This window comes from Salvelinus alpinus, chromosome 27, assembly GCF_045679555.1.
Source record: "Salvelinus alpinus chromosome 27, SLU_Salpinus.1, whole genome shotgun sequence".
Taxonomy (NCBI): Eukaryota; Metazoa; Chordata; class Actinopteri; order Salmoniformes; family Salmonidae; genus Salvelinus; species Salvelinus alpinus.
This window is the reverse complement of record NC_092112.1, coordinates 21,610,761-21,632,378: the sequence shown is the minus strand read 5'-3', so window position 1 is coordinate 21,632,378 and position 21,618 is coordinate 21,610,761. Positions and strand designations below refer to the sequence as shown.

The 21,618-nt window shown below is 43.2% G+C and overlaps 1 protein-coding gene across 4 annotated transcripts in view; it reads left to right on the top strand.

The window, feature by feature from the left end:
- Positions 1-21,618, top strand: part of LOC139556155 (collagen alpha-1(XII) chain-like) — a 99,002-nt gene that overhangs the window by 22,103 nt on the left and 55,281 nt on the right. For 3 of the 4 annotated variants that reach the window (XM_071369729.1, XM_071369730.1, XM_071369727.1), the window contains exons 14-22: positions 9,368-9,637; positions 11,152-11,418; positions 11,853-12,045; positions 12,174-12,298; positions 17,623-17,772; positions 17,944-18,063; positions 18,338-18,502; positions 19,844-19,990; positions 20,890-21,032. In XM_071369729.1, coding sequence (XP_071225830.1) covers positions 9,368-9,637; positions 11,152-11,418; positions 11,853-12,045; positions 12,174-12,298; positions 17,623-17,772; positions 17,944-18,063; positions 18,338-18,502; positions 19,844-19,990; positions 20,890-21,032 — 1,580 coding nt within the window. The remainder of the gene's footprint in view (positions 1-9,367; positions 9,638-11,151; positions 11,419-11,852; positions 12,046-12,173; positions 12,299-17,622; positions 17,773-17,943; positions 18,064-18,337; positions 18,503-19,843; positions 19,991-20,889; positions 21,033-21,618) is intronic. The other variant, XM_071369731.1, reaches the window with a different exon arrangement.

Genomic DNA, 21,618 nt, shown 5'->3' with positions numbered 1-21,618 from the left:
ACTATAATCAGGAGTTATACTGGCTGTGGTCCACTATAATCAGTAGTTATACTGGCTACGGTCCACTATAATCAGGAGTTATACTGGCTGTGGTCCACTATAATCAGTAGTTATACTGGCTGTGCTCCACTATAATCAGTAGTTATACTGGCTGTGGTCCACTATAATCAGGAGTTATACTGGCTGTGGTCCACTATAATCAGGAGTTATACTGGCTGTGGTCCACTATAATCAGTAGTAATGCTGGCTGTGGTCCACTATAATCAGTAGTTATACTGGCTGTGGTCCACTATAATCAGGAGTTATACTGGCTGTGGTCCACTATAATCAGTAGTAATGCTGGCTGTGGTCCACTATAATCAGGAGTTATACTGGCTGTGGTCCACTATAATCAGGAGTTATACTGGCTGTGGTCCACTATAATCAGGAGTTATACTGGCTGTGGTCCACTATAATCAGTAGTAATGCTGGCTGTGCTCCACTATAATCAGTAGTAATACTGGCTGTGGTCCACTATAATCAGGAGTTATACTGGCTACGGTCCACTATAATCAGGAGTTATACTGGCTGTGGTCCACTATAATCAGTAGTTATACTGGCTGTGGTCCACTATAATCAGGAGTTATACTGGCTGTGGTCCACTATAATCAGGAGTTATACTGGCTGTGGTCCACTATAATCAGGAGTTATACTGGCTGTGGTCCACTATAATCAGTAGTTATACTGGCTGTGGTCCACTATAATCAGGAGTTATACTGGCTGTGGTCCACTATAATCAGGAGTTATACTGGCTGTGGTCCACTATAATCAGTAGTTATACTGGCTGTGGTCCACTATAATCAGGAGTTATACTGGCTGTGGTCCACTATATTCAGTAGTTATACTGGCTGTGGTCCACTATAATCAGGAGTTATACTAGCTGTGGTCCACTATAATCAGGAGTTATACTGGCTGTGGTCCACTATAATCAGGAGTTATACTAGCTGTGGTCCACTATAATCAGTAGTTATACTGGCTGTGGTCCACTATAATCAGTAGTTATACTGGCTGTGGTCCACTATAATCAGGAGTTATACTGGCTGTGGTCCACTATAATCAGTAGTTATACTGGCTGTGGTCCACTATAATCAGTAGTTATACTGGCTGTGTCCACTATAATCAGGAGTTATACTGGCTGTGGTCCACTATAATCAGTAGTTATACTGGCTGTGGTCCACTATAATCAGTAGTTATACTGGCTGTGGTCCACTATAATCAGGAGTTATACTGGCTGTGGTCCACTATAATCAGTAGTTATACTGGCTGTGGTCCACTATAATCAGGAGTTATACTGGCTGTGGTCCACTATAATCAGTAGTTACACTGGCTGTGGTCCACTATAATCAGGAGTTATACTGGCTGTGGTCCACTATAATCAGTAGTTATACTGGCTGTGGTCCACTATAATCAGGAGTTATACTGGCTGTGGTCCACTATAATCAGGAGTTATACTGGCTGTGGTCCACTATAATCAGTAGTTATACTGGCTGTGGTCCACTATAATCAGTAGTTATACTGGCTGTGGTCCACTATAATCAGGATTTATACTGGCTGTGCTCCACTATAATCAGTAGTTATACTGGCTGTGGTCCACTATAATCAGGAGTTATACTGGCTGTGGTCCACTATAATCAGGAGTTATACTGGCTGTGGTCCACTATAATCAGTAGTTATACTAGCTGTGCTCCACTATAATCAGTAGTAATACTGGCTGTGGTCCACTATAATCAGTAGTTATACTGGCTGTGCTCCACTATAATCAGTAGTTATACTGGCTGTGGTCCACTATAATCAGTAGTTATACTGGCTGTGGTCCACTATAATCAGGAGTTATACTGGCTGTGGTCCACTATAATCAGGAGTTATACTAGCTGTGGTCCACTATAATCAGGAGTTATACTGGCTGTGGTCCACTATAATCAGTAGTTATACTGGCTGTGGTCCACTATAATCAGGAGTTATACTGGCTGTGGTCCACTATAATCAGGAGTTATACTAGCTGTGGTCCACTATAATCAGGAGTTATACTGGCTGTGGTCCACTATAATCAGTAGTTATACTGGCTGTGGTCCACTATAATCAGGAGTTATACTAGCTGTGGTCCACTATAATCAGGAGTTATACTGGCTGTGGTCCACTATAATCAGTAGTTATACTGGCTGTGGTCCACTATAATCAGTAGTTATACTGGCTGTGGTCCACTATAATCAGGAGTTATACTGGCTGTGTTCCACTATAATCAGTAGTTATACTGGCTGTGGTCCACTATAATCAGGAGTTATACTGGCTGTGGTCCACTATAATCAGTAGTTATACTGGCTGTGTTCCACTATAATCAGGAGTTATACTGGCTGTGGTCCACTATAATCAGGAGTTATACTGGCTGTGGTCCACTATAATCAGTAGTTATACTGGCTGTGTTCCACTATAATCAGGAGTTATACTGGCTGTGGTCCACTATAATCAGTAGTTATACTGGCTGTGTTCCACTATAATCAGGAGTTATACTGGCTGTGGTCCACTATAATCAGGAGTTATACTGGCTGTGGTCCACTATAATCAGGAGTTATACTGGCTGTGGTCCACTATAATCAGGAGTTATACTGGCTGTGGTCCACTATAATCAGTAGTTATACTAGCTGTTCTCCACTATAATCAGTAGTAATACTGGCTGTGGTCCACTATAATCAGTAGTTATACTGGCTGTGCTCCACTATAATCAGTAGTTATACTGGCTGTGGTCCACTATAATCAGGAGTTATACTGGCTGTGGTCCACTATAATCAGTAGTTATACTGGCTACGGTCCACTATAATCAGGAGTTATACTGGCTGTGGTCCACTATAATCAGTAGTTATACTGGCTGTGCTCCACTATAATCAGTAGTTATACTGGCTGTGGTCCACTATAATCAGGAGTTATACTGGCTGTGGTCCACTATAATCAGGAGTTATACTGGCTGTGGTCCACTATAATCAGTAGTAATGCTGGCTGTGGTCCACTATAATCAGTAGTTATACTGGCTGTGGTCCACTATAATCAGGAGTTATACTGGCTGTGGTCCACTATAATCAGTAGTAATGCTGGCTGTGGTCCACTATAATCAGGAGTTATACTGGCTGTGGTCCACTATAATCAGGAGTTATACTGGCTGTGGTCCACTATAATCAGGAGTTATACTGGCTGTGCTCCACTATAATCAGGAGTTATACTGGCTGTGGTCCACTATAATCAGTAGTAATACTGGCTGTGGTCCACTATAATCAGTAGTTATACTGGCTACGGTCCACTATAATCAGGAGTTATACTGGCTGTGGTCCACTATAATCAGGAGTTATACTGGCTGTGGTCCACTATAATCAGGAGTTATACTGGCTGTGGTCCACTATAATCAGTAGTAATGCTGGCTGTGCTCCACTATAATCAGTAGTAATACTGGCTGTGGTCCACTATAATCAGGAGTTATACTGGCTACGGTCCACTATAATCAGGAGTTATACTGGCTGTGGTCCACTATAATCAGTAGTTATACTGGCTGTGGTCCACTATAATCAGGAGTTATACTGGCTGTGGTCCACTATAATCAGTAGTTATACTGGCTGTGGTCCACTATAATCAGTAGTTATACTGGCTGTGGTCCACTATAATCAGGAGTTATACTGGCTGTGGTCCACTATAATCAGTAGTTATACTGGCTGTGGTCCACTATAATCAGGAGTTATACTAGCTGTGGTCCACTATAATCAGGAGTTATACTGGCTGTGGTCCACTATAATCAGGAGTTATACTAGCTGTGGTCCACTATAATCAGTAGTTATACTGGCTGTGGTCCACTATAATCAGTAGTTATACTGGCTGTGGTCCACTATAATCAGGAGTTATACTGGCTGTGGTCCACTATAATCAGTAGTAATACTGGCTGTGGTCCACTATAATCAGTAGTTATACTGGCTACGGTCCACTATAATCAGGAGTTATACTGGCTGTGGTCCACTATAATCAGGAGTTATACTGGCTGTGGTCCACTATAATCAGGAGTTATACTGGCTGTGGTCCACTATAATCAGTAGTAATGCTGGCTGTGCTCCACTATAATCAGTAGTAATACTGGCTGTGGTCCACTATAATCAGGAGTTATACTGGCTACGGTCCACTATAATCAGGAGTTATACTGGCTGTGGTCCACTATAATCATTAGTTATACTGGCTGTGGTCCACTATAATCAGGAGTTATACTGGCTGTGGTCCACTATAATCAGTAGTTATACTGGCTGTGGTCCACTATAATCAGTAGTTATACTGGCTGTGGTCCACTATAATCAGGAGTTATACTGGCTGTGGTCCACTATAATCAGTAGTTATACTGGCTGTGGTCCACTATAATCAGGAGTTATACTAGCTGTGGTCCACTATAATCAGGAGTTATACTGGCTGTGGTCCACTATAATCAGGAGTTATACTAGCTGTGGTCCACTATAATCAGTAGTTATACTGGCTGTGGTCCACTATAATCAGTAGTTATACTGGCTGTGGTCCACTATAATCAGGAGTTATACTGGCTGTGGTCCACTATAATCAGTAGTTATACTGGCTGTGGTCCACTATAATCAGTAGTTATACTGGCTGTGTCCACTATAATCAGGAGTTATACTGGCTGTGGTCCACTATAATCAGGAGTTATACTGGCTGTGGTCCACTATAATCAGGAGTTATACTGGCTGTGGTCCACTATAATCAGGAGTTATACTAGCTGTGGTCCACTATAATCAGTAGTTATCCTGGCTGTGGTCCACTATAATCAGTAGTTATACTGGCTGTGGTCCACTATAATCAGGAGTTATACTAGCTGTGGTCCACTATAATCAGTAGTTATACTGGCTGTGGTCCACTATAATCAGGAGTTATACTGGCTGTGGTCCACTATAATCAGTAGTTATACTGGCTGTGGTCCACTATAATCAGGAGTTATACTAGCTGTGGTCCACTATAATCAGGAGTTATACTAGCTGTGGTCCACCATAATCAGTAGTTATACTGGCTGTGGTCCACTATAATCAGTAGTTATACTGGCTGTGGTCCACTATAATCAGGAGTTATACTAGCTGTGGTCCACTATAATCAGTAGTAATACTGGCTGTGGTCCACTATAATCAGTAGTTATACTGGCTGTGGTCCACTATAATCAGGAGTTATACTAGCTGTGGTCCACTATAATCAGTAGTTATACTGGCTGTGGTCCACTATAATCAGGAGTTATACTGGCTGTGGTCCACTATAATCAGGAGTTATACTGGCTGTGGTCCACTATAATCAGTAGTTATACTGGCTGTGGTCCACTATAATCAGTAGTTATACTGGCTGTGGTCCACTATAATCAGGAGTTATACTGGCTGTGGTCCACTATAATCAGTAGTTATACTGGCTGTGGTCCACTATAATCAGGAGTTATACTAGCTGTGGTCCACTATAATCAGGAGTTATACTGGCTGTGGTCCACTATAATCAGGAGTTATACTAGCTGTGGTCCACTATAATCAGTAGTTATACTGGCTGTGGTCCACTATAATCAGTAGTTATACTGGCTGTGGTCCACTATAATCAGGAGTTATACTGGCTGTGGTCCACTATAATCAGTAGTTATACTGGCTGTGGTCCACTATAATCAGTAGTTATACTGGCTGTGTCCACTATAATCAGGAGTTATACTGGCTGTGGTCCACTATAATCAGGAGTTATACTGGCTGTGGTCCACTATAATCAGGAGTTATACTGGCTGTGGTCCACTATAATCAGGAGTTATACTAGCTGTGGTCCACTATAATCAGTAGTTATCCTGGCTGTGGTCCACTATAATCAGTAGTTATACTGGCTGTGGTCCACTATAATCAGGAGTTATACTAGCTGTGGTCCACTATAATCAGTAGTTATACTGGCTGTGGTCCACTATAATCAGGAGTTATACTGGCTGTGGTCCACTATAATCAGTAGTTATACTGGCTGTGGTCCACTATAATCAGGAGTTATACTAGCTGTGGTCCACTATAATCAGGAGTTATACTAGCTGTGGTCCACCATAATCAGTAGTTATACTGGCTGTGGTCCACTATAATCAGTAGTTATACTGGCTGTGGTCCACTATAATCAGGAGTTATACTAGCTGTGGTCCACTATAATCAGTAGTAATACTGGCTGTGGTCCACTATAATCAGTAGTTATACTGGCTGTGGTCCACTATAATCAGGAGTTATACTAGCTGTGGTCCACTATAATCAGTAGTTATACTGGCTGTGGTCCACTATAATCAGGAGTTATACTGGCTGTGGTCCACTATAATCAGGAGTTATACTGGCTGTGGTCCACTATAATCAGTAGTTATACTGGCTGTGGTCCACTATAATCAGTAGTTATACTGGCTGTGGTCCACTATAATCAGGAGTTATACTGGCTGTGGTCCACTATAATCAGTAGTTATACTGGCTGTGGTCCACTATAATCAGGAGTTATACTGGCTGTGGTCCACTATAATCAGGAGTTATACTGGCTGTGGTCCACTATAATCAGTTGACTGTGCAGTGGACTATCCATTACAATATAAATATGTCCATTGGCAGAAAGTGAAGTGTTGTAATGTCTAAAGGCTACTCTCTCAGTTTTCTTGTTTAGTTAGATCACATTTTGTATTATAATCATAAACAGACAGACAGAGCTTAACCACTCATTTTGTTTACAACCCCCTCTTTATGCATTGTTTTACCTCTGTTCAATTTATGACCAACAAGGCTGAGGGTGTGTCCATTGGTTGTGTTCGTTTTGCGTCGCAAACAATGTAACAGATACAATGGAGATCGTCACCGTCGTTCACAAACCCTCTACTGAATCTGTCATCTCTATAATCCCTATAGTCTGCTGGCTCTGTGCAGCACAAGATCCATGTGTCTTATTGCCGTAACATATGCATGGAAAATTACATTTGGTCTTGTTTTGTTAAACAAATCTATATGTTATGGCAAACAGGCTTCCCTTGTCTGCATTATCAAGTTTAAAAATGTTAATGTCACGTGCACAAGGAATGCCTTTCTTGCAAGCTCCAAACCCAACAATGCAGTTAGGAAAAGTGGTGAGATCACACAACATGACCGTTCTCTCCCATAGACCCATAGCTCCTGTCAGTGTCCTCCCTCCCTCCCTCCCTCCCTCCCTCCCTCCCTCCCTCCCTCCCTCCCTCCCTCCCTCCCTCCCTCCCTCCCTCCCTCCCTCCCTCCCTCCCTCCATCCATCCAGTATGTGAAGCAGATGTGAACTGTGGTGGAGCTTTAGTTTATTGGGAGTCTCCTATATGCCTCTCACCATATGTCACGGTGAGAGGCATGTTTGTAATCCTAGTTTAGCCCTCTGAAATGAAGGACATCAGGGTTCAAAAGGGATCCATTACCGCAGGTAGGGTAGCAAAATTCTGGAACTTTCAATAAATTCCCTGGTTCTCCAGAAATCCTGTTCTGGATTTCCTGCTTCTTCCCTTCTGATTCCAGGAATCCTCCAACTGAGATTTCGGGAAAATTAGGGAATTTATCGAAAATTCCCGGAATTTTGCAACCCTACCTGCAGGTACCTGACTTCATCTGTGAACCTAATGAATTAGTTGCACCACAGATTACTGTGTGGTCTCTATGTCTGGGTAGATTACTGTGTGGTCTCTCTGTCTGGGTATATTACTGTGTGGTCTCTCTGTCTGGGTAGATTACTGTGTGGTCTCTCTGTCTGGGTAGATTACTGTGTGGTCTCTCTGTCTGGGTAGATTACTGTGTGGTCTCTATGTCTGGGTAGATTACTGTGTGGTCTCTCTGTCTGGGTAGATTACTGTGTGGTCTCTCTGTCTGGGTAGATTACTGTGTGGTCTCTATGTCTGGGTAGATTACTGTGTGGTCTCTCTGTCTGGGTAGATTACTGTGTGGTCTCTCTGTCTGGGTAGATTACTGTGTGGTCTCTCTGTCTGGGTAGATTACTGTGTGGTCTCTCTGTCTTGGTAGATTACTGTGTGGTCTCTATGTCTGGGTAGATTACTGTGTGGTCTCTCTGTCTGGGTAGATTACTGTGTGGTCTCTCTGTCTGGGTATATTACTGTGTGGTCTCTCTGTCTGGGTAGATTACTGTGTGGTCTCTCTGTCTGGGTAGATTGCTGTGTGGTCTCTCTGTCTGGGTAGATTACTGTGTGGTCTCTCTGTCTGGGTAGATTACTGTGTGGTCTCTCTGTCTGGGTAGATTACTGTGTGGTCTCTCTGTCTGGGTAGATTACTGTGTGGTCTCTCTGTCTGGGTAGATTACTGTGTGGTCTCTCTGTCTGGGTAGATTACTGTGTGGTCTCTCTGTCTGGGTAGATTACTGTGTGGTCTCTCTGTCTGGGTAGATTACTGTGTGGTCTCTCTGTCTGGGTAGATTACTGTGTGATCTCTCTGTCTGGGTAGATTACTGTGTGGTCTCTCTGTCTGGGTAGATTACTGTGTGGTATCTCTGTCTGGGTAGATTACTGTGTGATCTCTCTGTCTGGGTAGATTACTGTGTGGTCTCTCTGTCTGGGTAGATTACTGTGTGGTATCTCTGTCTGGGTAGATTACTGTGTGGTCTCTCTGTCTGGGTAGATTACTGTGTGGTCTCTCTGTCTGGGTAGATTACTGTGTGGTCTCTCTGTCTGGGTAGATTACTGTGTGGTCTCTCTGTCTGGGTAGTTGTGTGTATCTGTGCTGCTCTCCTGCTCTCTAGTATTTTTAACTATGACTAACTGATCAACTATTTGTTTATTTGGATCCCCATTAGCTTCTGCCGAAGCAGCAGCTATTCTTCTTGGGGTCTGCAAAAAACACAAAACATGACAAGTAACAAAACACTGATACACTGATAGACAAGAAAAGTCACACAAATTTCGAATACAACGATATACAAACAATGCAACAAAAAAATTATACAAACTATGCTGTCCTCTGGACACAGTTTCAATAGTTTCCATTTTGAATAATCCAATCAGTCCAGACGCTGTCAGACACATGTCTTATGAGCTTCAGCAGGGGTGTGGGGATCTGTCAGAAGCACTGATATGCATGTATGTTGTTTGCAGAAGTGCATACGATTTTTGGTTCTAAGCACCATTTTTACTTGTTTACACAAGAGGATTTAGTGTTGAGCGCGTTCTTTTCCTTTACTGAGCAGTGTCGATCCAGATAGTGTGTTGGCACGTTGATTGATTATCAGCAACCAATCACTGTATCCTGTATCCTGTATCCTCTCCCAAATTCTTACCCAGAAATCTAATCTGTTTTCCTCCATGTTTATTTCAGAACTGGGCTCCCCCAAGGACCTTGTCACCAGCGACGTGACGGACACCAGCTTCGCTGCGTCTTGGACGGCTGCCCTTGGGAACGTGAATATGTACAGGATCCGCTGGAAGTCCATGTACAGTGACGAGTCAGGGGAGAAGATGGTCCCTGGAGACGTCACCAACACCGTGCTGGAGGGCCTTACCCCTGAGACCCTCTACCAGGTGTCTGTCCTGGCCTCCTATGGCAGAGGAGACGGAAGCCCGCTGACTGGACAGGAGACCACTGATGGTACTACTGTTTATTACACATCATCCTCTGTTTGTAATGTAATCCACAGGATTACTCAAAATGACAAGCGTAATCTGATTACTTCCTTGGTTAGCCAGCATCTGCCTCGTCAGTTTATGCTGAAGACAGATCAGTTCCCTCTCCAACTCTGCTCGCCCAACCCCTCAGAATCCTTGGGAAAGTGCTGGCTCAACTTCCTGCTTCCTTTCTTCTTGATCTGTGCCACTGACTTTTAGTCTGGCAGGGAAACCTCTGTGTTAGATTTCAGAGATGGACACAATGTGTGTATCCCAAATGGAACCCTATTCCCCATTAAATGCACTACTTTTGACTAAGACCCACATGTTTCTGGTCAAAAGTAGTGCACTAAGTAGGGAATAGGGTGTTATTTGGGATGCGGGCAATGTCTCACCACTGTTAGGGATTAACAAAATCACTGAAGTGGTATTGTTAGTTGCTGAGGTTTGGAGGTGTACTTGAATGGTTTTGTAGATCTGTAGAACAGTTTGAAACTCTCTTTGGGCCATCACATCAATTTTCATGCAATGGCACTATGGTATACCAGTGCCAAGATGATAAGGAAAAAACATTTAAAAAATGACAAAATCCCATCCAAGTGCTCATCATCGTCACTCTCTGGAACCCTTTTATCTTGGTGTCGGGTATTGTGGAAAAAGGCCATTTCTAAGACTCCCTTTTAAGCTCTGGTCTGCAGTGGAAAACTGGGGGTGGTGACAGTTATGATGCATTCTGTGTTCTAAAATCTAAGATAACGTCACTTTTGTGGAGGGGATTTTTAACATTTTTACAATGCATGTGTGCAGCGCATGGCTGAGTAATATGTCCTGTATGCTGCCTGTTAGGGTGCGTGGGAGCAGAATTTAAGACAGGCTCAAATCGACCACACATCCTCCTATCCTACTCATGCATATATGGGAAATCATATTGATGGAAATTTCCTCGAACTCTTGAGGAACCAGTGTGATGGTTTGAATAGACATGTAGATATGGAAAGCCGTTTCGTGTATTGACTCTGGCAGGCCAAGTCAAGCACATTTTGAACAGAAAACATTCTTGAGACATTCTCAGGAGGCCTCGCCTCTTTCAAATCCGTGCTTACCTCGTTACGTTCGCACAGCGGAACCAATGGATCTCCGGTAACAGTGTCACAGGTCCATTCAGGTCAAGCAACACATTGAGAAGTTGGTGGCCAATATCAGTCCTCAGTGAGAGTCTAGTCTAGTGGTCTGACATTCTTTCCTGGGATCATTAAGTGTTTGGAAGGATTGACTTTGGTTTGACTAGTCTTGCTTGCAGAAATGGTGGAACAAACAGACCTTTTTACATGATAGTACATGGAGCTTAGCTCTATTCAGAATGGGAAAAGGGAAAGTTAAGATGACCAGATTTGGGGATAAGAGCCTAACTCTCTTTTAGATCGTTGTTCTCAGCATCCTCGCTACGTATCGAAGGGTAGATGTTTTATGAAATATTGCCCTCCTCTATGTCCTTAGTGTCTGCTGCTGCTGAGGCGCTTACTGTGTCCGACGAGACTGAGCGAAGCATGAAGGTAACGTGGATGGCCGCGCCGGGTAAAGTCATCAACTACCGAGTGACCTACACGCCCACCGCTGGGGGCAAAGAGATGGTTGCTAGGGTTCCCGGCACCTCCACCTCCACCGTGCTGAAGCGCCTGACGCCCATGACCACCTATGGCATCAAGGTGCACCCCATTTACAAGCGGGGAGAAGGAAAAGCAAGGCAAGGAGTAGGAACGACACGTACGTTGGTGCATAATTCAACCCCATGATATGAGAGACAGTAGGACACATTATGGGAGTATTGTAGGTGGAGCAGGTGTCTTTTCACTAACAAAACCTCAGACACTTGGTTAATACAGAGAGCTTACCACTAACACATGGCATACCATTGGGTTCTAAGACACTGGAATTCCCTATATAGTGCACTACTTTTGACCAGAGCACTATGGGCCCTGGTAAATAGTAGTGTACTATAAAGGAAATAAGGTGCAGTTTTGGACGTAGGCTGGGACTTAAGACTTGTATTATGGACTAATGAGAAACTGACTGGAATGTGTGTTGGCTGATCTCAATGAAAAAAGACTAGTGTTGCCAAAGTTGAAGTTATTACGTTAGTACTTTTCTCCCTTGAATTTGAACTGATATGGTTTCTCTATTTGTCTGTCCTCTCATAGTGTCACCTTACAAAGCTCCCAGAAACCTACAGACCTCAGAGCCCGGCAAGAACAGTTTCAGAGTCTCCTGGGACCCAGCTCCAGGAGATGTTCGTGGCTACAAGGTCACCTTCCACCCCAGTGGCGATGATATCGACCTGGGAGAGCTGTTGGTTGGGCCCCATGACAACACTGTGGTGCTTGAGGAGCTCAGGTGAGACACAGGAAGTTCTATCTTCAGACAGAAAGTTGTCGGTGACATTGATCTGACATTCTTAGACGGCTACATAGGACATTGTGAGGATAAAAGTAACTTTAAATCTCATCTCTCCATCTCATCAGGGCCGGAACAAAGTACTCTGTGACTGTGTTTGGAATGTTTGATGGAGGCCACTCTGCAGCACTGGCTGGAGAGGAGAATACTACCCTCTCCGACGCCCCCGAAGTGCCATTGGAATCTTGGAACGGTAAAACCTTACAATACCTGAACATAACCGACTATAATACACATCTGTACAGACTTAGGATGCGTCCCAAATGACACCCTACTCCGCACATAGTGCACTACTTTTGACCAGAGCATAGGACTATATAGGGATTAGGGAATAGGGGGCCATATGGGATGCAACCATAGAACAGCCACAGAACAGCCACGATAGACACACGGACCAAACCACAGACACACAGCGTCCCAGCCACAGCCCATCTCTGCTCCCACCCCCATTAGAGCAGAGGAGGGGTCTTCCCACTGTGAGAGACATGGTACTAATTATCCCACGAGTGAATTATGTGTTTGTCTAAACTAATCAACATCACAACCATTAGAATAACACACCACATTATACAGCCATTGATTATAATGAGTACTAATCATTTATAGCTGTTTGGCTTTAATGGGCTTTTCTGCCTCATGTTAAGACTGTGATGGGGTGTATTGATAAGTGGGACATTGATATTTTCATGATTAACTACGGGTGTTTTGACCTCCTTTTTCTTGCTCCAGTGCCAGTAAAGGATTAGTCAGGTTACACCCCCCACCCACAAGCATGCTAAACCTATTACGTTGCTGATATTTCTCATCACCGTGCCCATTTGGACAAGCAGCCATATTGTTTCATCCCTAATACTTCTTGACATGCAAAAGTTAATATTTCCCATTTTTACATCTCATAAATAGTTAGCATAATGGAAAAAAGTTTCTCTGCTTGCAATTAGAGATGTTTTACAACCAGGAGATTACGCAGTGCCAACCGGGCTGCCGTGGAACAAAACTGCATGCGGCTAGGAAAATGTTATGTTTCTCATATAAGACCCCAGAGAGAAAGCTGCTGACCCTGGGCAGAAATTAGTCTCAGTAATGGGGAGCAGACACACTGACACACAGTAACAGACTGCCCACCACACCAGTGGTAGCAGAGCAAGGGATGTTCCAGTCCACCATGCACCCAGACCAGACCTTGGACACACACGCACACACGCACACACACACACACCCACGCACGCACGCACGCACGCACGCACGCACGCACGCACGCACACAACAACAACAACAACAACAACAACAACAACAACAACAACAACAACAACAACAACACACACACACACACACACACATACACACACGCCATGGGCATTCACCGCTGACACTAAAACTACTGCAGTAGTTTGGCCCTGGAGTTTAATAATGACCAAGCTAGTGTGGTTATAGGGTGGAATTGGGTTTTTCTTCTCCCTGGCTCAGAGGGTGTTATAGCCCTCGGGGTACTGTATATATGTATCCATAGTGACTGTATGTGGTAGAGCCAATTAGAACTAGGATGACACCAGTGGTGGAAAAAATATTAATTGTCATACTTGAGTAAAAGTAAAGATACATTAATAGAAAATGACTCAAGTAAAAGTGGCCCAGTAAAATACTACTTGAGTAAAAGTCTAAAAGTATTTGGTTTTAAATATACTTTATTATCAAAAGTAAATGTAATTGCTAAAATATACAAAAATAAATTAAGTATAAGTATATTCCTTATATTAAGCAAACCAGGCCGAACAATTTTTTACTTTAAAACGTTTTTGCTGATAGATGGGGGCACACTCCAACGCTCAAACGAAGCGTTTGTGTTTAGTGAGTCTGCCAGATCAGAGGCAGTAGGGATGTCCAGGGATGTTCTCTTGGTAAGTGTGTGAATTGGAACATTTTCCTGTCCTGCTAAGCATTGAAATGTAACGTGTCAGGGAAAATGGATGGAGTAAAAAGTACATTATTTTCTTTAGGAATGTAGTGAAATAAGTAAAAGTTGTAGAACATATAAATAGTGAAGTACAGATACCCCCAAAAAACTACTTAAATAGTACTTTAAAGTATTTTTACTTAAGTACTTTACACCACTGGATGACACTATAAACAGACTACAGAATGAATCACTCCTTTAAATGACCACATACTAGCCAGTCAACGTAGATAGATTAATCTATTTGCTTTATGTATTTGCTTAATGTGACACTGTGTCCCATTCTAAACAACAAAGTCAGTGTCATCTGTTTTTTATCAGATGCCTCTCAGACAGTGTACACTGTCTCAGTTGATGACATGCGGTTTTGTTGATGAATGTCTCTTTGTTGATGAATGTGTTGATGAATGAGACTTACACTACTGGTCAAAAGTTTTAGAACACCTTCTCATTCAAGGATTTTTCTTTATTTGTATTATTTTCTACATTGTAAAATAATAGTGAAGACATCAACATTAAGAAATAGCACATATAGAATCATGTAGTAACCAGAAATATTCTAAACGTGGATTTTATATTTGAGATTCTTCAAATAGCCACCCTTTGCCTTGATGACAGCGTTGCACACTCTAGGAATTCTCTCAACCAGCTTCACTTGAAATAATTTTCCAACAGTTTTGAAGGAGTTCCAACATATACTGAGCACTTGTTGGCTGCTTTTCCTTCACTCTGCGGTCCGACTCATCCCAAACCATCTCAATTTGGTTGAGGTCGGGTGATTGTGGAAGCAAGGTCATCTGATGCAGCACTCCATCTCTCTCCTTCTTGGTAAAATAGCCCTTACACACCCTGGAGGTGTGTTGGGTCATAGTCCCACTAAGCGCAAACCAGATGGGATGGTGTATTGCTGCAGAATGCTGTGGTAGCCATGCTGGTTAAGTGTGCCTTGAATTCTAAATAAATCACAGACAGTGTCACCAGCAAGGCACCCCCACACCATAACATCTCATCCTCCATGCTTTACGGTGGAAAATACACATGCGGAGATCATCCGTTCACCCACACCGCGTCTCACAAAGACACAGCGGTTGGAACCAAAAATCTCTAATTTGGCCTCCAGAGCAAATGACAAACTTCCACCGGTCTAATGTCCATTCAATCAAATGTATTTATAAAGCCCTTTTTACATCAACCGATGTCACAAAGTGCTATACAGAAACCCAGCCTAAAACCCCAAACAGCAAGCAATGCAGATGTAGAAGCACGGTGGCTTGGAAAAACTCCCTATAAAGGCAGGAACCTAGAGAGGAACCAGGCTCTGAGGGGTGGCCAGTCCTCTTGTGGCTGTGCCGGGTGGAGATTATAACAGAACATGGCCAAGATGTTCAAACGTTCAAAGATGACCAGCAGGGTCAAATAATAATCACAGTGGTTGTCGAGGGTGCAGCAGGTCAGCACCTCAGGAGTAAATGTCAGTTGGCTTGTCATAGCTGAGCAATCAGAGTTCGAGACAGCAGGTGCGGCAGAGAGAGAGAGAGTAGAAAACAGCAGGTCCGGGACAAGGTAGCACGTCCGGTGAACAGGTCAGGGTTCCATAGCCGCAGGCAGAACAGTTGAAACTGGAGCAGCAGCACGACCAGGTGGACCGGGGACAGCAAGGAGTTATCAGGCCAGGTAATCCTGAGGCATGGTCCTAGGGCTCAGGTCCTCCGAGAGGAGAAAGAGAAAGAGAGAGAGAATTAAAGGGAGCATACTTAAATTCACACAGGACACCGGACAAGACAGGAGAAATACTCCAGATATCACAGACTGACCCTAGCCCCCCGACACATAAACTACTGCAGCATAAATACTGGAGGCTGAGACAGGAGGGTTCAGGAGACACTGTGGCCCCATCTGATTATACCCCGGACAGGGCCAACCAGGCCCATTGCTCGTGTTTCTTGGCCCAAGCAAGTATCTTCTTCTTATTGGTGTCGGCCACGAAGGCCTGATTCACGCAGTCGCCTCTGAACAGTTGATGTTAAGATGTGTCTGTTACTTGAACTCGGTGAAGCATTTATTTGGGCTGCAATTTCTGACGCTGGTAACTCTAATGAACTTTTCCTCTGCAGCAGAGGTAACTCTGGCGGTCCTCATGCGACTTCACTTGAAGAAAAGTTCAAAGTTCAAAGTTCTTGAAATGTTCCATATTGACTGACCTTCATGTCTTCAAGTAATGATGGACTGTTGTTTCTCTTCGCTTATTTGAGCTGTTCTTGACATAATATGGACTTGGTCTTTTACCAAATAGGGCTATCTTCTGTATACCACCCCTACCGTGTCTCAACACAACTGATTGGCTCAAACACATTAAGAAGGAAAGAAATTCCATAAATTAACTTTTAAAAAGGCACTCCTGTTAATTGAAATGCATTCCAGGTGACTACCTCATGAAGCTGGTTGAGAGAATGCCAAGAGTGTGCAAAGCTGTCATCAAGGCAAAGGGTTTCTATTTGAAGTATCTCAAATATAACATATATTTAGATTTGTTTACACTTTTTTGGTTACTACATGATTACATATGTGTTATTTCATAGTTTTGATGTCTTCACTATTATTCTACATGTAGAAAATAGTAGAAATAAAGAAAAACCCTTGAATGAGTAGGTGTTCTGAAACTTTTACCAGTAGTGTAGATTAAGCTTACGGAAAAGCGCTTGTTTACCAGTGTTATAACTCAAACAAACTGGTCCATTATATAATCAGATATACATTTTACAAGGGGCGATCCCCCACACGTCGTTAAGCATCTGTTTTTCCATGTTTCAATAAAGAAAAGTGGGTAAATAATTGTTTTCTCTTCTAACCTTTTTTCAATTCGCAGACACCGTGGCAGATTGCATAGCTCGGTGTCCAAACTACTCGGTGCATCTGGCTCTTTTTGCTCGGCTGCAGGACGAGCAAGCAGCAACCCCCTTTCACCCCCACAGGTGTCTGGTGTAGCAAATAGCGAGCACAGCAGGAATTTGCAGTTACTCTGGGAGAGAGGAGTCTGTCGTATATCATCTGTCAGCAGGGTCGGTCTAGTTGTTCAGGGCAGGGGACAAACCCAATGACTGCCCCACATACAGTACATCAAGAAGGCTGCAGGCCACAAAAAGGCCTTGAGGATGTACAACAGGATTGACACAGAAGAAGAAAAAGACCAGAAGAAGACAAAAAATAACAAGACCCAAGGGGAAAACAAGAGTTCATCCCCTCTTCAAGAGAAGAGAAACATACTGCTGCAAAACGAGTTGTAGCAAACATGTTTATTGTAGATAAAAACGTTCAATGTTAGTGTGTTATTGGGATTTTGGTGATGTCTTTCTGCTTGTTGTTCATCTCTGTGTTTGGTGTGCATATTTTGTTTGTGCATGTCTGTCTGAAAGTGTTTATATTATTCTGTTGTTCTTTGGCACCCTTCTCGCCCCTTCTGACACACATCCTTTCATTTATCACACTACATGGACTGTACACATCCGAGGGGTGTCCATGGTTTCAGGCCTCCCTCTCACGGCCCTCTCCTCCACTCCTTACAGAGGCCAAGTGTAAGAGCCAGGCCAAGGCTGACATCATCCTGCTGGTCGATGGCTCATGGAGTATTGGCCGTCTCAACTTCAAAACCATCCGAGCCTTCATCGCTCGCATTGTTGGTGTATTTGACATCAGCCCTGAGAGAGTCATGATCGGTAATCTTTCTATTGATCAAATCCCATTGGTGATATGTATGATGGCATTGGTTCATCACCCAGCCCATTCTCTCTAAGTTTGGTCTGGACTTGGTACTGGAAATGGAAATGCATGTTGGATTCTGATCAATCACGCTGGCGTCATACTGTGGTTCTGTTTGTTCTCTCCAGGTATGGTTCAGTACAGTGGAGACCCCAAAACTGAGTGGCATCTGAATGCCCACCCAACCCGTGACGGGCTGCTCAAAGCTGTGGCTGACCTGCCCTACAAAGGGGGAAACACCATGACAGGTGACATATCATGAAATAAAGGGCCAACTGCAAACTGTCATCTTTTTAACTTAAAGATGCACTCTCAAACTTTTGTCTAATTTCAGCCAGTAGTACTACGTCATCCATTGCGTATGATATGTTACGTCCTTTTTGTTTTTGCGATTCGTATGATATGTTACGAATCCAATTCGTACTATATTTTTGGGATTTGTTGTGCTTAAGATCCTGGAGTGCATCTTTAACTGAAGTCAACTTATCGTAACATGAAACATTCTCTCTAATGTCTCTGTAGGTATGGCCTTGAACTACATCCTCCAGAACAACTTCAAGCCCAACGTGGGACTGCGTAAAGACTCACGCAAGATCGGTGTGCTCATCACTGACGGCAAGTCGCAGGATGAGATCATCACCAACTCCCAGGTGCTGAGGGACGAAAACATCGAGCTCTACGCCATCGGTGAGTGACCCTCCTAGTGTATAACCGAACAACATTGCATGTTTCAGTTAACCATCAAAGTTTGTGACCATGTCAAACAAGGCAACAGTAAACATGTCATCCGCCAAGAATGATGCAACGCCCCCTTTCGGCCAATCAGTGTAATTTTGCTAGACGCATAATTCACCCATGTTTAATTAAAATCGGGCCAGTGGTCTCTGAGATATTGTGTGTGACTAATGTACGTACAGTTGATTACTATAGTGCCCCCCTTGGGCCAATCAGTGTAATTTTGTAAATTCCGGATCTCTATGGTAAGATGCATCATTCATCGTTCACCCATTCACCGAAGCAGGTAGCCTAGTGGTTAGAGCGTTGGACTTGTAACCGAAAGGTTGCTAGATCGAATCCCTGAGCTGACAAGGTAAAAATCTGTCGTTCTGCCCCTGAACAAGGCAATTAACCCACTGTTCCTAGGCCGTCATTGAAAATAAGAATTTGTTCTTAACTGACTTGCCTAGTTAAATAAAGGTTAAAACATTTTTAAGTTAAAAATAAATTGAGATATCTGGTGTCTGAGATATCGCGTGGGTTAGCATATCCCTGAGTATGTGTGCCAAATTTCATCACTCAAACAGACCAAGAGATATAAACATGTGCGTATTATAGCGCCACTGTGTGGTCAATATGAATGTTCTTGCATAGGTTGAGTCTTGACAGTGTTTGCAACATATGTACCAAATTTTGTTACAATACGAATTTCCTTGACTGAGTTATATGCATTAATGTGCCAGACCCCAACCACGTGAATGTTTATTGGTCAATAGCGGCCATGTTGTTTTAGGTAGTGGTCTGAAAATTATTGCGTTGACAGTTTCGTGCAGATCGGTCATGCGGTGCTAGAGGAGGAAAACACTTTAAGTGTTTTTCACAAAATGTTAAATGTCGGCAAATCCATCATGGCGGACCTCAGGGGAGAGGGACCAAATGGGGTGAGGGGCGTTACCTTTCAGAGTTAGCATTTTCAATCGCTTGTTATAGCGCCACCATCTGGCCAATCAGTGTAATTTTGTAAATGCCAGATCACTTTGGCAAGACGCATCATTCACCCATGTTTTGTCAAAATCGGGCTAGTGGTGTCTGAGATATCGCGTGTGATGAACGTGCAAATGTATGCACGTACTAATGGACAGAGACAGATCCACAGTCCTCTCATCAATTTCATTGTGGGGGACAATGAAAACATACATTTTACAATAAACAGATTTTTGTGTTGTGATTGTATCATAAACAGAGGACAGTTGAGTCTATTTTGTCATGATCCCAACAGAAGTAAATATTGTGGTGTTATGTGGTTTCTAGGTGTGAAGAACGCTGATGAGAATGAGTTGAGGTCCATTGCCTCAGACCCAGATGAGATTCACATGTACAACGTGAATGACTTCTCCTTTCTGCTGGATATAGTTGATGAGCTCACCATCAACCTCTGTAACAGTGTGAAGGGTCCAGGTAAGCCCAACATCCTCTCTTATTCTCTCTCTCTCTTTCAAATCACGGTAAGCTAGTTCTTTGTACGCTGGGTATTGTACTTGGGACAGCATTTAGGGGTTTAGGGGTATTTCTAATCTAAGACAGCATCAGATGGCAAGGAAAATACATTAAAAAGCCATTTAACCTGTAAGCCAGAAAAAGCTGTACTGATATCTCCCATCAGTTGAATAAATGGATTAGCATAGCATGTGGAGCATAGCAATAAGAACAGCATGATTTATGAGATGAGCCAATGAAAAGACAGAACAAATGCCAACACTTGTGGATATTGCCTCGAAACTGTCACTAGTTTGCCTAACACACTTGATACATTTAGTTTATTGACTTAAGTTAGATAAGGTCCAACCAGTTGATGGAAACTTTTGTTTTTTGGACACACTCTTGTCCTTCAATAAAATGTATGAGGAGACAAAATAGTGATTTACTCCATGGGGATGGAAACTTTCAAAAAAAAGAAGTATTTTTTCAAAATGGTGAAATATAGAAATGCAGGTTCGCATTTATTGTAATATATCTTGCCATAAAATCTGATTTTGAACCTAACCTTAACCCTAAACTTAGCCACACTGCCAACCCTAATGCCTAACCCTAACCTTAAATTAAGACCAAAAAGCAAATGTATGTTTTCATGAATTTTTATATAGACAATTTTGATTTTGCTGCTGGCCCAGGTACCGGAAATTGCTCGGTTCTGCCTCCAAGGCAAGATTCATGACAATAAATGTCAACTTGCTATATAAACAGCCCTAACAGGCCTCTGTCGGCGAGGCTGAGGTGAAAGGGACAGATTTGTGGTTGGAGAATTGAGTGTGTGAAATATTTGACGTGTGCTCACATTCCCTCTGCTCTTCGACCAGGAGGAGGCCTGGAGCCGCCTACTAACCTATTGACTTCCGAGGTGACCCACCACTCGTTCCGTGCCACCTGGACAGGGCCCGAAGGTCCAGTGGAAAAGTATCGCATCGACTACATGCCCGTGGCGGGAGGAGTCACTGAACAGGTAAGCCTATAGTACTGTACCTCCCCTCAACTCAATCACCTCACCTCTCCAAGGTCATAGCATTTTAAGAGCATCAGCTATTCATCGTCACACCTGGTTTTGATTTGACAGAGAATTGGCTGAATGATTCCTTTTGGTCTGAATTCCTCTCTCACACCTCCATGGTTCGTCTTGGCATGAGGTGATCTGGTTACTTTGTCAGCGGTCTAATTTTAGTCTGTTTATCCAGGAGTTTCTGGTGTAGGAACTGCCCTATATGCCGCCTCGCTGGAGATTTCACAGTTATCAAGTTTATCCAGTGTAACATTTTTGCTTAAATCCACCTAGTTCCCATCTTCGATCCATTTCTTGTGGATCTGATTCAGTCAGATTAAGCTCAAGTCATCTGGCGCTCTTCTCAGCATTGAGAAGTGGACCACAGTGGCTGAGGCAGACCTGCATTCAGTTACACTTACTGTAACCTTCTGTCACTTATGTCCCCATAAATACAGGACTGGGTCTATTCTGTGCATTGTGTTTTCATTGGCCCATGTCAGGGTTTGGGTGGTTCTAGTGAGCCCTGTCTGAAAGCAAGACCAAAGACTTT